This window comes from Excalfactoria chinensis, chromosome 13, assembly GCF_039878825.1.
Source record: "Excalfactoria chinensis isolate bCotChi1 chromosome 13, bCotChi1.hap2, whole genome shotgun sequence".
In the NCBI taxonomy this organism is placed as follows: domain Eukaryota; kingdom Metazoa; phylum Chordata; class Aves; order Galliformes; family Phasianidae; genus Excalfactoria; species Excalfactoria chinensis.
The window spans coordinates 1,575,032-1,594,679 of NC_092837.1; the positions used below are offsets into that span (position 1 = coordinate 1,575,032).

Below are 19,648 nucleotides of genomic sequence, written 5' to 3' on the forward strand. Positions count from 1 at the left end.
GCCGGGCTGAGCGAGGGGGGGCGGGCTGCCGTGTGCTGCCGTGTGCGTGTGAGTGACTGATGTCCTCAGCGCTGTGATAATAGACATGATGGTCTGTAAAGCAGGGGGATCCCCGCTGGTTAGCATCATGGGCCAAACAGAGGCAGCGTAGGAAGATGATTACTGCTAAGTAGGTCCATGAGGACTAAAAGCAAAATATAAACGCCTCTTGGAGCTGCAGGGATTCAGAGGAGTGGTGATAGGAAGTTATATCTGGTCAAGGGGAAGAACTTTACTATGAGGGTGGCAGAGCCCTGGCACAAAGTGCTCAGAGGGGTGGGGGTGTCTCTGGATGTATCCAAGCACACCTGGATGCTTTCTTGTGCAGCTGCTCCAGGGAACCTGATTCAGCAGGGAGCTGGGACTAACTGATCTCCAGAGGTCCATTCTAACTCCTGCGGTTATAGAGGATTCTGGCTCCTGCTCTGCTCAGCCTAAGGCTGGCCAGGGCCTCTGCTGGCAGCAAAGGAGGAGCCCCTGGTGTGCTGCAGGCAGCAGGCAATGGAGGGAGGCCTTGAGTTGGCCGCTGGGCAGTGGTCTGACAGCTGGGATTGCTTCTTTCCAGCAAGCCAAAATGACACTATAGTCAAGGCCAGGCTCACAGTGCAAAGCCAAAATATCACCATAGCCAGGTGTAAGGTGCAAGGCTCAAAGGCTGCCGTGATCAGAGCCCAGTGCATGGTGCAAGGCCAAAACATTGTCGTGGTCAATGCCTGATGATGGTGTGAGGCTGAAATGCTGCTATGGTCAAGTCCAGGTTGCTCATGGGGAGCTGGGAAAAGCATAAAAGAATAAGAGAATAAAAGCCTAAAATAAACTCATGAAAAAGTTTATTTTAGGCTTTTATTTTCATAACTCATGCGAGCTAAGTTCATTTTTAATTACTTCTTTAAACATCTTTTACACAAAGCGTTACATTTAGGAGACTTTATTTTTCTACTACAGACCGCACAGAAAGTACACAATGCTAGTGTACATTTTATTCCATTAAAGACAGGAGTTACCAGGTGACAACAACTATGTATTTATACCTGCTTTAAGATATCTGATAAGCCAGCATCAGATCTTACCAACGATAAGAGGTTACACAAAGAGACCCAGGTAAATGTGATAGAGGAGAGCTGAGGCCGAGTTCAATTGGTGGGAGCCATCCAGTCCTGCTTCTCCCCCATCTTTGGGTCAGAGCTGTACATGCACCTCCCAGCTCAGGTGAGCACACAGGTCCCACAGTGAGTCCCATCGAGAATCTGACACACAAAATTCACTGAAGATTGCAGTGAAAGCCTTAGGTTTCTCATCAGAAATACACTTAATTTCTGCCAATGGCTACAAAACCGATTCTGTTTTCTTCAGCTTTACAATTAAATGTTTAGTAACTTGCCAGAATCTGGCACTCCTGCCCTCCAGATTCATCCCTGTCTTCAGCAGGCTGTTTCTGTTTGAGTTCCTTCAGAAATCCCTGTTCTGGCCTGGGAAAGATACGGTCAGAGGACAGAAATCCTCCGTGCAAGTGCTTCATCAGCTGAAGCAATCTCATTGTCTCATTCTGACTGTGCTCAGACACACTCAGTCCATATAACATCACATTCTTGGCAACAATGCATTCCACTCTTGCATTGTTTTTTTTTTAATTTGCTATTAAAAACACTTCAATATGACACCAGATTTTGATCAATGGTAAAAGCAAGGAAAATGAGACCGATTAAAACAAGGTATTTAAAAAACCCACAATCCTCTTCCTTATTTAAAAATAATAATAATATGGAATCTAGTTTTAAGATACTACAAAGTTCAAGAATATAAAAATATTTGCCTTTCAGAAAGGTTTACCTTTCAGAAATACCTAAGCCAACAATCACATAAAAGAAATATGAACTTAATATAAAAATCTTCATAAAAATACAGGCCGCCTGTATTCAGACCTGCCCTACGCCAGTAGAAAGGTTTGGTTCAGAAATCTAGTTATACCTAAAGAGCTGCTTGATAGATTAACTTTGCAATAAGGAAAATAAAGAATGAAACACTGCTGTCATTAAGGAAATTCCAGTTGGAGAAGGGATGAGGACGTGGGGGCCGTTAGCCTTATGGCACATTACATTTATGATAAAAAGCATGACTGCAGAAAATTAGTACTATAGGAAGTAGTATTGCCACATCCCAAAGAGCAGCTGGAGATGATTGCACAAGTTCCTTGCACTTAAATGTTATAAACCTTTATAGTTGTGCTTGAACTTACAGGGAGAGCTTCACTCCTGTGCCAGATGGCAGCACAAGACAAAATGCCGTGAACTCTCACATTAAGAGAGGAGACGGTGTGCTTTTGTTGGCCTCAACGGAATGTGATTCGCCACTAAATGGTTTTCATAGGAGAAAAAAATCAGCCTACCCAGCATGAGAGACTCATGCAGCCACAAAGTCCACACACAACCAATAAATAGAAAAGTAAAAGACATTACACTTCTTTTCTCAAACTATGCAGTGTTGGTAAAACAGTAGTAGCACAAACCTAAGCTCTACTACATTCAACTTCTCATCTCATCTAGCTTTGCCAAACATTTATAAACTACACAGATAACTTGAAAAAAACAAAATACTGCCTTTGTTGGCATTATTTTTGCTTTGGGAAAAAAAAAAAAAAAAAAAGGAAAAGAAAATAAAAAGTATGGTCCCCAATGAGCCCTTTGCAGTTCTTAGTAGCTGCACATAAATCTCCTGTATCAGATTTTTGCAAGCATCAAATCTCCTTTAAATCTGTAAATGGTACAGAGGTTTTTGTAGAGGCTTTCAAAACTGGAAGGTACAGCATAATGTAGTATATATTCAAAGGAGAAGTGAAATGCTTTGAAAAAGAACCACAAAAGGATATAGAAGTTGCTTATGTCAGTTTACTGTGAGAAACCCAAAAGCTGAAAATGCAGAGCATGTTTGAACAGGACCACAGGACAAAGCCTGTTTCTTTTGCAAGTGGGCATGGCCCATCAAAAGGATGAGCAAGATATAGCCCTAGCCCAGTCCTTACACCTCAACACTCATAAAGCCCAGTGACTTCAGCAGGCTCGGGCCTTATGAAAAAGCATCAGCTTTTATAGGGACAAGTGGATCAGAAGTGGATTCCAGGTCACATCAAGCCTTGGTTACAGATTTCAAATGAGGCTGGGATCTTTCCTTTAGAGATACGTGAGATGTTCAATGAGACACCCAGCTTCCCTTCCTCCAGTCAGTATGCAGTGAGAGAAAACCACCACCATCAGCACTGCTGCCTTCTTTCTAATCTCTTAGCAGCTTTCATTGAGTACATGACTGAGGGCAGTCATTGCTGTGCTATGACTCCTCAAGTCATGTTTAGCACACGCAGACCTCTGTTTCTCAACAGGGGCTGGATCTGCTCACACACTCCAAGAATCAGAACACTGAATTACAAACTAAAAGCCCTATGGGAGCAGACAGCATCTGTTCAGAAAATAGTTACATGGGTTCAGTAGCACAAGGGACAATAACTACAGTGCCATAGCATTGGCTATTGTGTTTTTGTTTGTTTTCGTGTGGCAGAAAATGCATTTTGAGGTCTTGTTCTTCCAGTCCCTCTGAGAGTGTGCATCCTTCTTCACAACGGTGTTATGAGAGTTTTAGGACTCTCCTTTGAATTCCTAATGCCAGTGTTTTTTTGCCCATTCCTGAAACTGAAAGCAAGTAAAAGACTGAGAAGGCAGAAAACATTTTACAGAGTGAGACCAGACAACGAGCCCTCCATACTAGCACTGCTAAAATAACCATGTTACACTACTAGCATAAACATAGGGAAAAAACAGATCTTCTCTAGGGTATGCCCTTCTGGACGGGAGAAGCAGTGCAGGAAACAACATTTTGAGCTTCAACACGATTCACAGACTGCAATTCAGTTACTTCATTCTGTTTATTCAAGAAGTCTGCAAAGGGAATCTAGACATCAACTGCAGAGCTAAAAGCAATGTCCGATATATGAGAAGTCCATAGCTGTGAAAAAGAGCAGCGTGCTCTTATCAAGGAACCTCGCCTGAGAAATCTCCTTACCCTGAAAGTACAATGGCAGCTCCTTTACCAACCAGGCACTAGCGACAGGCAATTCCATGTGGCTTTTTTGTTTGGTTGGTTTTTTGCCCTATAAGGGCAAATTCTTTTCACTCTCTCTCACAAAGCTGAGTGATATATGGTGTCTATGCAGCCACACTTCAACTAATTCAGTTTTCTTCTGCACTAATTTCCCACCCACAGTGGTGGCTAGCAAGCTCTGTTTCCACTGCATCAGCTCTATGATGTACGACACAGATTTCAGTGGGCATATTTAATTATGGTACCCAAAACAGCATCTGGTGGGAGTCAGCCTTTGTTTGCAGGTGACCACCTTCAAGCACATCAGTGCTTGGGTACATGACAGCTGTCTGTAGAATTAACAACAGACCAAAAGGCCGCTCTGAAAGCTTTGATGTTTTGCAATAGATCTGATGAAACATTTTGTCATTGTAAGAAAGAGATTATGCACAAAGAAGTCCTGAATTCTTGTGGAGGATGGGGTGGATGAAGGCTGACTTACCCTTTCACCTTCAGCATTTGTTCAAAGCTCTCAGGTAGAGCATTGCCATAGCTCTCGGGGAGAAACAGGGTGAGGATCCCTATCAGCACAGTCAGGCTTCCCATGACGATATATGGCAGGTATCTGTCATAGGCACCTGGCAGAACACAGGACAGAAGATCAACTATGGGGCCACCTTCATTGAACCCATGCATTAAGTCTACTTATCACTGCAGTGCAGAATTCATTTGGAATAACGCAGCAAAGAGGCAAAATTCAGACTAATGGACCATTAGTGGGGGGAACTCCTATATACTTTCCTCTTTGGAAGTAGAAGAAGCACCTGATGGAGATGTAAGTGTCCCTGTTCATTTAGAGGAGTTGGACTAGATGACCTTTAAGGGTTCCTTCCAACTCAAACAATTCTATGATTCTATGAAGCATCACTGCAGGGACAGACAAGAGGCTCTGACGTTGGTCTGCTCAGCTATTGATTCAGGACATGAAAGCAGCGGCCCCTGCCAGCAGCCTGCAGTTAGTACACCAGCATTAAGGCAAAGTGCAGGACTTTCATCACAGTAACACTGAATTTAAGTGGTCTTTCAGTAAAGGGAATGAAGGCAAGGCAGAGGAAAGACCAAACTGAACTTGACAGCTTTATTTTGTAGTTGGGATATAGCAGCATGCTTTCTAATGTGAGGAATAAGCTAGGATTAAAATGAAGGCCTCTGGGAATTTCACATTTGGAGCCAAAGTTTGTGATTTGGTCTCCTCAGTGCTCATGAGCTGGACAAACTGCAAGGGTCTGATTGAGCCGTAGCAAATTTCAGCAGCTCACCAGTTTCTCTTAAAACCTCCTAACATTTAGAAAACCATTCTGATGGCTGCAACAAGACTTTCTAAACATTGAGCCAATGGGAACCTGTGAGCAAAATGTAACAATAAAAGCTTAATCCTGTCTATGTCCATTACTGCTACATATGCTGCAGCAGAGACTGAAGAGCCCAAGAAGCACCACGGCCGTTCTGCCTCTTGTTTCACATTTGCATTGCATTGTCTTTGTGCAGCGCTCAGAATGGGATGTCAAACTGGGGAATGAACGCTTCTGCTCAAAGACTGAGATGTAAACAGTAAGAAAAAAAGCAAAATGAATGTCAAGGCACCTGGCTTAGTACAGAACAGTGAACTCAGACCCAATGTGAGAGAATGGACTTGGTAGACAGCAAATGGAGGGGGCTCACAGCTGAACCTGCACCTCAGCTCAGGTAATTTTATGGGCAATTATGCAGCTCAAGGCAAGCGTGCAGGATATCTCACCCAGGTAAACAAAGTAGGGAGCAATGATGCTTCCCAGCCTGGAAGCTGTGGACGTAGCTCCAACTGCCATGTTTCTGACCAGCGTTGGGTACAGCTCCACACTGTAGACATAAAGCATTGAAAACGCAGCTGTGATACCAAATTTTCCAAGCATCACCAGGCAAACAGATAGGGCATTGAGATCTGGAGGAGAAAGATAAAAATCAAGATGAATTAACAACACTCTTTGCTCATTACTTGTATTTCATTTACCTCCCACAGACCCTATTGCTCTTTTGTTTTGTTTTCCCACAGGAGTCATGTGGGATTTTTTGTTTTATTTTGTTTCCAGTTTTGCAGCCTATTAGTCCCATTTGGCTGCAGACTCCCTGCTGAGCACCCTGCAGAAGGCACAGGTTATTGTGTACTTTTCAGTTTTTGCTTTTCTCCCAATGAAAAGGCATTCTCGAAATAGACCACAATTCCATATTACACAGTAACAAAGCACAAGCGTAAATCCACCCCCTATTCTGCAAGATTCTGTGGAGATTTACACACTGTGAAGTCTGGGAGGCTTGCAGGGAGGTTTCAGCCTCTCTGCATAACCAAATAAATCACAGTACGTTTTTGGCTGGTTCCCCTGGCCTATAAAAAGCTCAGAAATCTGACACAACAATTAAGAGCAGTGTGTGACTCAGCATATATGTGTGTATTGGAAAAAGAATCACTAGCAGCCATCGGCATAAATATGACCTCAGCCCCCAAATCTGATCACAGTAGTTTCACAGAACCATGAGACAGAAGCATGAAACATGGCAATGTTTAATTTAATGGGTGTGCTGGATCTCGTACCTGCAGGAACCAGCTTAATGAAGAGGACAACACCTCCTCCCAAAACCAAGGTGCCGGATATGGAGTAGCGGCGAGGCAGAGAGCGCAGGAGCAGCCAGGCAATGATGTATGCTGGGACTTCAATGACCGCCGAGAGGAAGCAGTTGATGTAGGCATCACCATGCAGGTTTGGAGTGTTGAGGGAAAGGCCGAAGTAACCAACAGAGGTGAAAAACCTGAGGAAAGCAATAATACCAAATGATTCCCAAAACGCTGCGCTCTGAGCACCTCCGGTGTTGCCTCAGAGGTTGCTACAAAATTCGGATGTCGCAAAGCATCACCACAGACAGCGTGGCTCAGCCAAACCAGTGGCAGCCCCACCTTTCTAATTCTGCCATCCCTTCCAGTGACCACATCCATGGCAGCTTGCAGACCTCCCATTTCTCTCTCCTTCCTCCGCCTTCTACACCAAGTATGAGGCTTTGTGGAAGACACCCACGAAGGCTTTTCCCTGCAGTGGGCTCATTAACAGCACAATGACACAAGACTAGAAAGCCTCCCATGCCAACTGTGTCATGCTCCACTGATGGGCTCTCCCACCCTCAGCAATCTGCATACATCTGACTTTAATCTTCACAGCAGAGCTGCATGTTCAGGTTTCAGACCTGCCCCCTGCAGGCATACTGAGTATGCCGGCCAGGTCCCTCCTTTGGGGAAATAGGCAAACTGTGGCCCCTTTCTGTACCTACAGTGCATCACTTGGTCCTCACTCCTTTGGCTGCCCAGGCAGGGATCAGGACCTCACAGCTAGGAACAACACAAGTGCTGGCCTTGGTATTGGTGCTCATTATGCTACTGAGATGCTGCCTCTGCTATGAGGCATTTCTCTTTAAATAGAGTCTACAGAGATGGGAGCTTAAAAAAAATTACATAGACAGGCTGTTGCAGATGGTTTCCTTTCTGTTTTACACTGAGTAGAGGCTACACCTCCACACTTGTGTGCTAATGCAGCGCAGGTGCAGAGGCTATTGAGAGACATGTACCAGCCAAGGGGCCGTGTGAGGGCAGGCACCAAGGCTGAAACTTGCTATCTAAACCTGTGACACGTGCCTTCAAATCAGAGATTGTTCTATTGCCTGGGGACTTTAGGAATACACATTTCCTTACCACAAAAGTAATGACATAATAGTAATAGTTGCAATGTTTCGGGTTCGAAATAGGTCCAGAAGGATAGCCTTCTGCTGCTGCTGAGGCTTCGAATCCTGCATCTGAAGGAAAAAGGAAAACAAAACCAAAAAAATTCCCACACACCTCAGAGCACAATAACCTTTGCATACCAATAGCTCGGGCAGCAGGAAGTTACCACTGCACTGGGATAATGGGTCAGCCCGAGTCCTTAGCGGAGCTGGTCTCTGCACCAGCAGCATTCCATAGTGGCTTGAGTTTTTGGGTTGAAAAAGGCAGCACTTGGGACAGCTACACTGTGCATATAAATTGGATGACCAGAAAGGCGCATTAACACTTCCTCAAGGATCTAACACAGTCCTTCCAGGAGCAACCTCATGAGCAAAGGTGTTTTTCTGTGTGTGTGCACTTGCGTGCTCTGCTCTCTTCTGCTCATCTTTCAAAAGGGTGGGAGATAAATGCACAACACCAGTTCAGCTGCATGCTGCCAGCAGGGGATGGAGACTGATGCTGGGCCACAGTGCAGAAGCCAAGGTGAGCCAGCCAGCACCATGCTGAGGCACAGAGCAGCCCAAGCAGATGTCAGTGCTGGCAGCCAGGCTTCCTCTCAGCCCCAGAGTGATGGTGAACTGCCCAGACCCTCCTGTGGGGCTCCCCAGATTTCCCTTGCCTAGGAATGGATGATGCTTTCTGAGGAACATCTTCACTGTAGCATTTGAACAATACTTCAGCGGGAGGCTTCAGGTGCAGATATCATCCTCAGGCTGCTGTGGACAGGCTCTTGGGATGAGAGCTTCCCACGAAGAGAGCACAGCTGAGCTGTCGCTTGGTCCCAAATATGCACAGAGTGATGATCTGTACTCAACTGCCAGAGCCTGAAATGTCACATCCAGCAGCAAAGATAATGCTTCCATGGTGCCCATAACTTCCCATAGATAGAACATGCACTCAAATTTACTGCACCACAGATGTTTGGGAAAGAGATCTTCATCAGCTCAGCCAAAACTTAAGCACCATAACTTGGTGCTGCCAACCAGAGGGGCAGCGTGCATTTTGCTTCAAGTCTCACAAGGGGTGTGCAGTGCTTTGCTATTGCTGTACCAGGAGATGTCAGGAGACACAGTGCAGAAATTCAGACCCTGCACAGAACCATGGTCACCATCAGCTTGGCCTGGGTTCTTTCTGAGGCTTCAGGAGCTTCAGAGTAGGACAAAGCTCCTGTAGGGAGGCAGGCACGAAACCCAGCTGTGTCACAGCTGTGAGCAATCCTTTCTCTTTCTCCTTTTAACCAGAAAATATGAAATACAAGAAGAAAAAAAAACACAGGCCTGCAGAAGATCTTAACGTGATTCAGTGTTTTCACCCTAGTCACGTGCTTTAAGTGCAGCTCCAGCACTTGTTTCTCTGTTCAACTTGAGCATCCCTGGGCTGCACCGACCCCGCACACGTGGACCTGGACTTAGTGCTCACGTGCAGTTCAGCAAAGGACTATAGTTAAACTGCAAACAGCTGATGCTGCCCCAAGCTGGAATGGGGTCAAACTTGTCTTCCTCAGGCCTCCTCAGTGCCCCCAGGGTGAAGCAAGCTGGGTCACCCTTGCCCTGAAAACCATAACCAACTTCCGCTAAAAAAGATTTTCCTCTAAAAAAACAAGCCAAGAAGTGAGCCCCGTGGCTGCTCGTCTCTCACCTGCTGCCCCAACACCTACCTGAGGCCAGCAGGCCTGCCAGCCTCTGTGAGCTGTGGCTGGAAGCCAGTTCTGCTGTGCCAGTTTACAACAAGCCAAAAGCGATAGGATGTGTGACACATACCTCTGCGGTGTCAAAAAGCACGGCTGGGGCTGGAGTGTTGTTTATTTTTGCAGCCTTTCGGATAATAACTTCTGCCTCTTTGTATCTTCCCTGGGAGATCAGCCAGCGAGGGGACTCGGGGATGATCCTGCAGTGTTTCAGAATAAATGACTCAATGCTTTTCACCAAAGTAAGGCATTATTAAAACCACATGGATGCACCGTATGAGTGATGCTCTCATTTATAGTCAGCAGAGAAGCACGCAGGCAATGCAACCCATCTCAATGGGACCAGGGGAGGACTGGGCACATGGGATGTGTGTGTCCTCATGCTGAAGCACAAGCACAGGCACTTCTCCTTGGGGGCAGCTTTCATTCACCACTGTTACCCAGCACGTTGCACAGTTAGTGCACAGACAGCAAGGATGGGGGCAGCTCGACCAAGGTTTAGCAAAATCATTCTCAGGAAATTGCATACAGTGTGGGAATGCTTTACATGTGCAGGGGGTGCATCAAAAAGCTCTGTGTCATAGGAATCTTATGTACAAAACCTGACAATTCCGCCACAGATCTGATGCAGGCTCTCCTAGGCAAAGAATGGTGGCTGGGTCCCTGACGGAAGTTTCCAGGCAACTCCAGGACATGTGTAGAGTCAATTAACACAGGACAGAAGGTCTCACCCTTCTTTAACTAAACCCTCTTCCCTTTCCAACCCAGGCCATTCTGTGGTTCTATAATCCCTTTACCGAGCAGCTCTTCAAAGGGCTAACCCATGTCCTGGCTTTGAGTGCCACATGAACTCTGTCACCACTGCATTGGCTCCAAACTGAAAGTGCACTCACAGCAATCTCTGCATGCTTTGATGGAGATTCCCACCAAATTGCAAAGCAGGACTCTGAAGCCATGCCTTAGGGACATTCTTCACATGCCTCACAGTACCGATCCTGTAGCAGAAATCTGAAGGCTTGCATACAAAACCAACCTCCCCATCAAGCAGCAGTTTGGGACAGAGGGATACGCAACTGTGGTGAAGGACTCTGAGACATTTCAAGTTAAATGAGCAAAATAACCCTCAGGTAACCCCTCCTTTTCCTCCCTCCTCCTTCTCCCCTGCCCCTCACCCCCCCAGCTCCACCTCAAAGCAAATCCCTTCACGTGGAACAAAGAAAATCCACCAGAAGGGGATGAGGTGCCCAGGACACCCACACTCACCACCAGAGCGGAACGCAGAGCAGCCCGGGGAGGGTGAGCGCCAGCAGCAGCATCTGCCAATCTCTGATGAAGTAAGCAAACAGGGGCAGCAACATGTAGCCAATTGCAAAAAATATGCAAACTCCTAATGTAGAGAATATAATACGAACTGATTTGCCAAGAATTTCTGTTCCTGTTTAAAACAAGGGAGGTTGGATTAGCATTTTAACTCTTCCTGGTCAATCGTGAATATATACTTTAGTGCATTTACAAAGAGATGAGCTGAGCAATGTTAGAAAAGAGCAGTTCCCCTTATATGACACTTCAATGGATGCCACCAAGGAGTAATGGTGCAGTTCCTGTGTTATTGCCATTAGAGCTGGCAGATCTAACAGGGGGCTCAGAGCAATCTGGATCACCACGTCCTCCTCTACTGCAAATTAAAAAAGAAACAGCTGACAGTGCCTTTTAATGAAGTCCCCCACTTAACATATCCCAGAGTTTAAATGAGTTGGGAACAGCCCACGTGGAAATGAAATGTGAAGGCTCTGTGCTTTGCTCCCAGCAGATGGGAAATACTGAGCCCCAAAGGCAGCCAATGCCCTCAGCAGCAGCCAGAGGTCCCTGTGAAGGTGAATAACCTCTCCTCGGGGAATAGACTAAGCAGAGTGCTCCTAAATTACCTTTGTTAGCCTCATAACTAAGATACAGATTTCCACAGCTGTCTGTTAAGTCCAACCCAGGGCGGACTGCTGGAGCTATTTGCTCTGCACTGCTCAGTGCCGGGGAGCTCAGCCCCTTCCCAGAGCTTTCTGCCCTCGGATTTGAGGTTTCCTAGCTGACAGGTTCCCCTCCCCCCATCCCAGTGCACGGCCACCTGCAGCACATCCAATTTGGGGTTAACAAGTAATTTGCTGCTGCCCAAGGAAAACAGGTCTGTGGGTGGGAACCAGTGCTGCTTTATCTCTGGGAACAGAAGGCTTCACTGCCAGCAGCATGCTGTGGCTGCAGGGCATGAAACACAAGCAGCAAGGTCCCTGATAGCACTCTATGGCTGCATTCAGCATCACCATATGACTACAGAAGCTATGAGACACAGCCTGGGGCCAGTGCCACACCTAGCAATGAAAACTAGGGATGTTGTAAACCTTCCCTGGAGGTGTCCAAGGCCATGGATGGGTCCTGGGCAGCCCAAGCTGGTGGGGAGCAGCCAACACATGGCAGGGGTGGAGCTGGGGGGGCTGTGAGATCCCTTCCAATAAAACCATTCCATGATTCTTTTATAAACATAATGTAAAAATAGAGGGCTTGTGGCACTACCAAGCCAATATGAACTGCCAGCTACTACTTCCTTCTGCCCCTCCTGTGCCCTCATTCTCCCAGCCAGGAAATAGCAATTCTGGGTTGACACAAACACACCTTCACAAACTGGTGTTGTTTTACAGCCTCAGCACCTGAACATGGACATTTTGAATGCAGCCCTACAGCTCTGCCAGGAGCTGCAGCAGCATCCCCAGACTGCGGCTCCACAGACACAGCACTGCCCCACATTTCCCCCTGGGAAAATACAGAGAGATTTTGTGGCCATCCAGGGCCCGCAGCTACCCAGCCATCAGGGTCGCTTTTGCTGCCCAAAGCCCCTGACTCTGTGCAAGCAGCTTCCCCTGGCAGATGAAGCATAATGGATGCAGGGTGATGCTGGTAGCCTCAGACTGGCCCCAACCAACCCCTTCATGGTCCCAAATAATGCAACATGAGGGACAAAGCCAACCTCAGGATGGAGTAAGGTGACAGCAGCTGGCTGAGATGCAGTGCTGCACAAGGAGCGTGGCTATGTGTTGTCCATGGCAATGCTGCTCTGCTCAGAGGTGTGCAGATCCCTCCGCTACAGGGGCTGGGCAGGGAGGAGCCCCAAATGCTGCTGCAGCTGACAGCCCTGTTCCTGCTGATAGCAGCCCTAAGCCTCCCCCCAGCTCTTCCCCTTAACAGGACAGAAATGGGTGGTTGTATTGATGTTTGCTGCCCCTAACTTCTTCTCTAAGCCTGCAGAAAGTACAAGCTCTAATTAATTATTTGAAGAGATCCCTTAAGGCATCCAGGAGAAAAAAAAAATCATAGTGGCCTCAAATTAGGAACTGTACCAACAAAGATTTAGCCTTGTCCTTAATGAAGTGCAGATTGAGAAGGAAAAAAATAGTACATTAAGCAAGCACTATAACTAATGCAGTTCAATTCCTACCCAGTATGAAGGCCACCACGTAGTTAGAGATCTGTCCCATGCCCACTATGAGGAAGAGCACTGTGAACATCTCCCAGCTGGTGGAGAAGATCTGCAGGAAGCTGAAGCCGGTTTGCACAGCCATGGTCAAGAAGAGGATGCTCTTCCTGCCGAACCTGGGGAAGCACAAGGGCATGGTTGGAAAGATGGGATCAAGCTGTGGTGAAAGGAATCTAGGTGCGGTGTGAGATGCAGAACTTCTAAAGAAGCTAAAGCAGATTTTGATTGAAATGTGGAAAAGTGGGTGTTAAGCTCCCTTATGGACCCTACAGCCTCCAGCTGGGGCTGTTCCTGGACTCTGCCTTGCTCTGTACAGTGCTGGCAGCATTACCTGTCTGAGAGCTGCCCCGAGATGAAGGAGCCGATCAGGACACCCACGAAGAACAGGGAGGTGGTCAGCGGCACTTTCCAGTCATCTTCACACACCAGGTTCCACTGCAAGAGAAGGGCCCACATTCAGCCTCTGCCCAACAAGCAGAGGAATCTTTGCTTCCCGGGAATGCACCCATTTCCATATAATTTGGATGAATTCACCCATCCTCAGTGCTGGAACACTGAAGTCTCTGCTACCAGCATGCAACTGCCCATGCCCATGGGACTGCCTGCATCCAGTCCTGTGTCATAGAACCATGGAATCATTATGGTTGGAGAAGACCTCTAAGATCACCAAGTCCACCCCCAGCCCATCCCCACCATGCTTACTAACCGCATCCTCAGGTCCTCTGGTTTGTGGGTTCGACAGAATCTATGTGAGAGCAACAGAATCTATGTGAGAGCGACAGAATCTATGTGAGAGCATGCATAGAACAAACTATTTTCTCACACAGATGGTTTTGCACATTCCCCCTGCAGCCTGCAGGTGCTCATCGCTCACCCTCACAGCTGGGACGAGGTTTGGGACAGGAGCCAGCATGGAAACTTCCACCCAGCACCCACACAGAGCTTAAAAGAAAGCAGAAGAGCACCATGAGTGCAGCAGGGCTCGCTGACGTCCCAGAGATCAACCCCGGTCAGGGCACACCTATGGGGTGCTGTAGAACTTCAAATGGATGAGACAGATGTACCGTGAAGGTAGGCTGATCATCCCCGGATCAAAGTGCAGAGTAATTTCAGTAATTAGCCTTGCTGTCAAGAGCGGGGACATTGCCTCTGCCAGGACTTGTCCTTTGGAGAGGAACCAGGGGGTGTGCCTCAACCCCTTCAATTTTATTAGTACCTAAAAGCATCGTGTCCCTGCTGGAAGGGAGGGGTGGGTAGGCACGGGCCAGAACTGGGTGCTCATCTGTAATTATCTTAATTGCACTTGATAAGATGGAGGGGAAAGTTAGGCCAACACAGATCTGACACTTGCAGGGATCACAGAGTCATGGAATATCCCGAGCTGGAAAGGGACCCATAGGGATCATCAGCTCCAACTCCTGAAATGTTGGAGTAGGGATGCTGCTCTTGGAAAGTGTGTGCTGGCATCTGTGACTCTTGTCAAAGGGAATGGAGATTTCCTATAAACCTGATGGAAATCAAGCCCTGTGTTAAAAATACAGCAAAACTCAGCTTCAGGGAATGGGACATGAAATGCAAGAGTTCCTTCAGAAAAAAAAACCTGAACAAAGGCAAAGGAATGGCAGCAAGAGGGCTGCCCCTGCATGGTACAAGCTCGCGTTCCGTGGGCCTCTATCCTGGGCCAGCACTGTGCCACTGTGCTGCATCCTCCTGTGATCTCCCAGCACCGAGATTTACAAGGAAGAGTTCCTGTAGGATGTTCCTAGAAAAGCCAAGAGGACAGGGAACGAGGGAGAAGGCTTCCAAGTTGCCATGCCCTGACTTGCTCAACTTTGTGCAGTCAGCAAATAGTGCAGTGCCAGAACGTGCAGCCAACACAGAGCATTAATCAGGACCTGAAAATGTGGTACCCAACAAATAGGCAGAGCCGGGGCAGCTGTCCCCAGTGACCCCGACCCACTCTAGCTGCAGGCTAGCACTGGACACCTGGATGCTGCTCTGGGGGCACCAGGAGGCTTCCCAACAGCTTGGGGGCTCATGGACTCAGAACATGGGTCAGAAACGAAGCCCCAGGATTAACATTTGTCACTATTTAATCACAGCATCATTAAGGTTGGAAAAGAACTCTTAGATCCTCAAGCCCAAACCCAACCCACCCCACCAAGTCCCCACTCCCTGTGCCAGAACCCGACAGCTCTTCCAGAGAAGAAATTTTTCCCTAGTATCAAACCTGAACCTACCCTGGTGCAACATGAGGCCAACACCTCCTGTCCTAGAAGGACAGCATCCCAATGCCTGCTTCTGCACTGCTGGGTGGGAGCTGAGGAGGGGTCAGCACTTCCAAAATGCCTATACAAAGCCACAGGCACCAGCTGAAGGCACCTGCACTGATCCTGTGTTCCCCAGTGCCTAATGCCTCTCACCAGCTGTCCCGTGGCATGCTACGCAGACAGCAGGAATTAATGACATTGGGTCAAGAGCCCTGTACGTCTGCAGGATGCGATATGCAGCTTGCAGCAGCTGATGGCAGGCTGGGATTTCTATCTTTTCTATCTGAAGGAACTCACTGCATTTGACAACCATAAAACACACAAACTCAACCAAACCCATGGCTCCCAGCACACCTGGGGCTGCTCAGCAGAACAGTGCTGCTGATGAAGGTGCCTGCACTCAGCAACCCAGAGCTGCACCACTCACAGCCATGGTGCCCAAATGGCCTTTGCTGAATTAATTATCCATTAACCAGCAAATAAGTAATACTGTAATGTCCCTGGCCAAGTGCACTGCAGGGCAAAGTTCAGGTAAGCTTCCAAGCTTTTACCACCAGGAATAAGAGCTGGTTATGATCATACCACCGTTACCACGCTGATAAGCTCTTTGCTATTGTGCCGGCACATCACTTCTCTGTCATCTGTTTTCAGACCAACCCTATGTCTGTGCCTGGGATGCTCTGCCTCAGGGGACCTGCACATCCCCAGACAGCTCTGCGTGGAGCTGGCATCTCCCAGCCTGCTCCTTTCCAGCAGCAGTAACAGGATTTGATGCAACTCAGTGAACCAAACACAGCTTCCAGTGTTCCATCTTGTACCATCCAATTCTGCTCCTCTGCTGAGGATGGTTTTGCAGGGAGCCTGCCTGATGGTGTGCCCAGACTTGTCTTTGTGAACACAGACAGAAATGCTGGGCACAAAAATCAGCATCACAAGTTTAACCAAATTGCTCTTTTTTATGGTTTCATCACTGCTTGCTTTCCCTGTTTCAAAACTGAATCCAAAATCTTTTCCACATGTTCATGCCATTCCGAACACAACAAGAATCCTCTCCATCTGGTGTACAGATGGGAACCCAGCCCTTGGTTTCCACTGAAACTGAGAGTGTTCTGGCCCCCTTGTTGTGCCCCAGGTCCCCATGGCAAACCCCACAGTGAGCACTGGGGGCTGAGCACATCAGGGGCTGCTGTCCCCTCCCCACGATGCCTCTTTTCCCTCCTGCACACATCAGTGTCCCCGTGCCCCTTGCACAGCCTCACAGCCCTGAGTTCCTGGCAGAACCTTTCCCAGCCATGCAGCGTTGGTAGCTGATGGCCCTGCTGAGTCACCAGGGCTGCAGTCAGTGCCAACCACAGCTGCCCACACCCCAAGCACAAGCCATGGGCTGCACGAGTGGAATGTGACCCTGTGGTACCAGCAGGGTTAATGCTGGCACAGCTGAGCACGACCAGGGCAGGATTTCAATCTCCACAGCTGTGCACGAACGAAGCCCAAGGCTACAATGGCTTCAGTCTGTGTGGGATGTTCTGTTCCTCCCTGGGCCGCTTGGAACCATCCTGGCTGGGGACACTGTGTGACACTGCCCATCCAGGGGCACGTGGGGCCATTGGCTGCCAAACACCAGCGTGGGCTGAGCCCGTTATTGCCATCACCCTCTGATACAACAACAAAGAGCACATCAGTCCCACAGCTTTTGGGGTGTCACACTGTGCTCTATCACAGCTCATCACCAGCAGAGACAGAGAGCCCATCTAAATGAAAACCACAGAAGTGCTCCTGTGTCTGTCACCACCAACGTCCCCATGTCCCTGTACAAATGATGACACTGCACGGGCTTAAAGTCAAATAGGGCAGCTTGGCCACAGGCTCACAGCTCGGAGTCAGCTTCCCACCGGGTCACTGCCCACAGGGCTCCCAGCCACCAAAGCCCCACACTCCGTGTCCTCTGGCAGCGGCAGCATCCCCGTGCCAAGAAGCAAATCAATGGGAATTAGCCAGGACGCTCAGCGTGCCAGCAGGGAGAAAGCAGCAGGAGGAAACAGCAGGAAGAAACCATCATGCTTCTATTTTCAGCCTCTCCGCCACCGAAAATCCCTCTCCAAACAAACCACGCCGGCGCTCGAGATGAAAACACACAGCGATAAGACGAGCTGCTGCAGAGCTCCTGCTCACCTCCCCCCGAGTATCACCTCTGCCCCAGTCTTTCTCTCATGAATCCGACTCATTCCCTCAGGAATTCGCCCTGCGGGAGGTGGTGTGTGTCGGGGGGAGCCGCTCGCTCTGTCCACCCACCCCGGGGACCCGCCACTCGGGAGAGCGCACAGCACCGCGCCTACTCACCTCGGTGACGATGGTGGAGTGGTACACATCGCGGCTGTACTCCCAGCCGTCCAGGCACGGCTCCTGCTCCAGCCCCGCCAGCTGCACGTCAGAGCCGGGCCGCAGCCCCAGCGCCGACAGGTTGGCGAGCACGGCCAGGCGGTAGCGGCGGCAGCGGCTCGGCTCCGTGAGTCCGCCGCGCAGCTCCAGCGGGATGCTGGCGTTCCGCCACTCCTCGCTCAGGTTGGCTCCGGGGGGCACAGCGCAGCGGTGCTCGGGGGTACCGGCCAGAAACACAGCCGACATCCCGTTGAAGCCATTGGGGATGATGCTGGCGCTGAGCAGGAAGAAGATGAGGCGCTGGAAGCGGCCCCACTCGCCCAGAAAGGCGGTCACCTCCTCGTAGTCCCGCATGGTGCTGCATGAATCTCCGCGCCTCTGCGCGCCCCGTGCGGAGCGACTCCGCCCCGGTCCGGCCCCTCCGGGCGGTGCGTCCCGCTCCGAGGATCCGCTCCACCGCCCCCCGAGCCGCTGCGGGAGCGCTGAGCCGCACTGCCCGCACGTGGCTCCGCAGCACTGCGCTCTGAGCAACGCCTGCTTCGCTTCCCGGCTGCTTCCCGTCGCTGCCGGCAGAATGCGGTGCGGAGCTTTGGGGCTGGCGGCGCGGGGCGGGCATGTGCCACTGCCACTGGGCAGAGTTCAACGCAGAAGTACGTAGTTCGCTCAGAGAGCGACAATAAGACTGTTCGATAGAGCAGGTTCTCAGCTCCAAAGTACTTTTTTTCGACGTAGTCACCACCATTAAAAGTGTGTTTTTGGCAGTGATGAGCAAGAGCTGCATGCTGGGCTCATACAGATCTTCACCAGTGGAGATGACCCACTTTTTCACAGCTGCTAGGAAAATGTTGCCCCTGCAGTCCATCTTTCACTGTGCCAGCATCCCCTGTTTGGTCTCATAAACATTCAGCAAGCATCGATGAATGTCGGTGTGTGGGAAGGTTCAGCCTCTACTGCCTTACTGCCAGCATCCACCTCTGATATTGTGAGCCTGTATAATAAAATAGGAGGCATTACTTTCGGAACAGACTTCCTTTCTACCAGCTGGGGGATGGGTGCAGTTAGGATGGAGCCATGAGCAGCACAGGGGTGGCAGCAGCAGAGCCTTGGCCTGAAGCATCCCCTGAGATGCAGGCAGAGCAGCTCTGTTAGCAGAGCCCTCCTACGTGGCAGTGACAGGGAAACAGCCACCGTCAGCCTCAGCTTCACACACGGCATGCACTCACACCCCCAGGAGCTGTCGTCCTCTGCAGCACGATGTTTATTTCCCTGGTGCTCACCCTACACCACACACGAGGTCAGCGGTGTCCACTCAGAGGGTTCCTGCAGCAGCTCCAGCTCAGGGAGAGCAGCGCTCCGTGTCAGATCCTATCTGCTGACTGCTGCTGCACAACACAGATAGCTGCAAGGCTGCGCAGGAAATCTGAGCAACACTGTCATCATCTCCTGAAATAGCTCACGGGGCACTCAGAAACATGGCGGTGTTTGAAATGTGCTCAGAGTTCCAACTGTTTCATAACACTGTTCTGTCCTGGGCTCCTCTGGTGTTGGTCTGAGCTGCAGTCTTCCCTGGGAGACACCAAAACATCCACGCACTGTGCAGGGCAGCCCTATGAGCCCTGGTTTGGGGCTGTCCTCTTATCGGTGCTGGCACAGCCCTGGGCATGTGTGGGGCACAATCAGCCAGGAGGGAAAGTAGGGCTGTGATGTGGGCAGAAGGAAGGCAGCAGGAAGATACAGCTCATGTTTGCACTGTTCTTCCAGGGAGCATGGGCTGCTTGCTGCTGCACATGTGCTGGGAAGCAGTGAGCTCTGCAAGGGGCCTACCCCAAAGATGGCACAGA

General features: G+C 49.4%; 1 protein-coding gene across 3 annotated transcripts; it reads right to left on the minus strand.

Moving 5' to 3' along the window:
* Positions 1–888: 888 nt before the first annotated feature.
* On the minus strand, positions 889–19,195 carry LOC140258159 (solute carrier family 22 member 4-like). Of its 3 annotated transcripts, XM_072348198.1 has the most exons (11): positions 19,085–19,195; positions 17,769–18,795; positions 13,490–13,593; positions 13,120–13,274; positions 10,902–11,073; positions 9,712–9,838; positions 7,883–7,983; positions 6,737–6,951; positions 5,906–6,088; positions 4,610–4,745; positions 889–3,719 (listed from the first exon to the last, which is right to left on the minus strand). In XM_072348198.1, exons 2-11 carry the CDS (start codon positions 18,159–18,161, stop codon positions 3,644–3,646), a joined length of 1,662 nt encoding a protein of 553 aa, XP_072204299.1. In that variant the 5' UTR covers positions 18,162–18,795; positions 19,085–19,195; the 3' UTR covers positions 889–3,643. The 3 variants fall into 3 exon arrangements, 2 of the variants coding, with proteins under 2 accessions (XP_072204299.1, XP_072204298.1); XR_011905191.1 differs by lacking the exon at positions 19,085–19,195 and having other exon boundaries at positions 5,906–6,006; positions 17,769–18,871; XM_072348197.1 differs by lacking the exon at positions 19,085–19,195 and having other exon boundaries at positions 17,769–18,868.
* Positions 19,196–19,648: the final 453 nt, after the last annotated feature.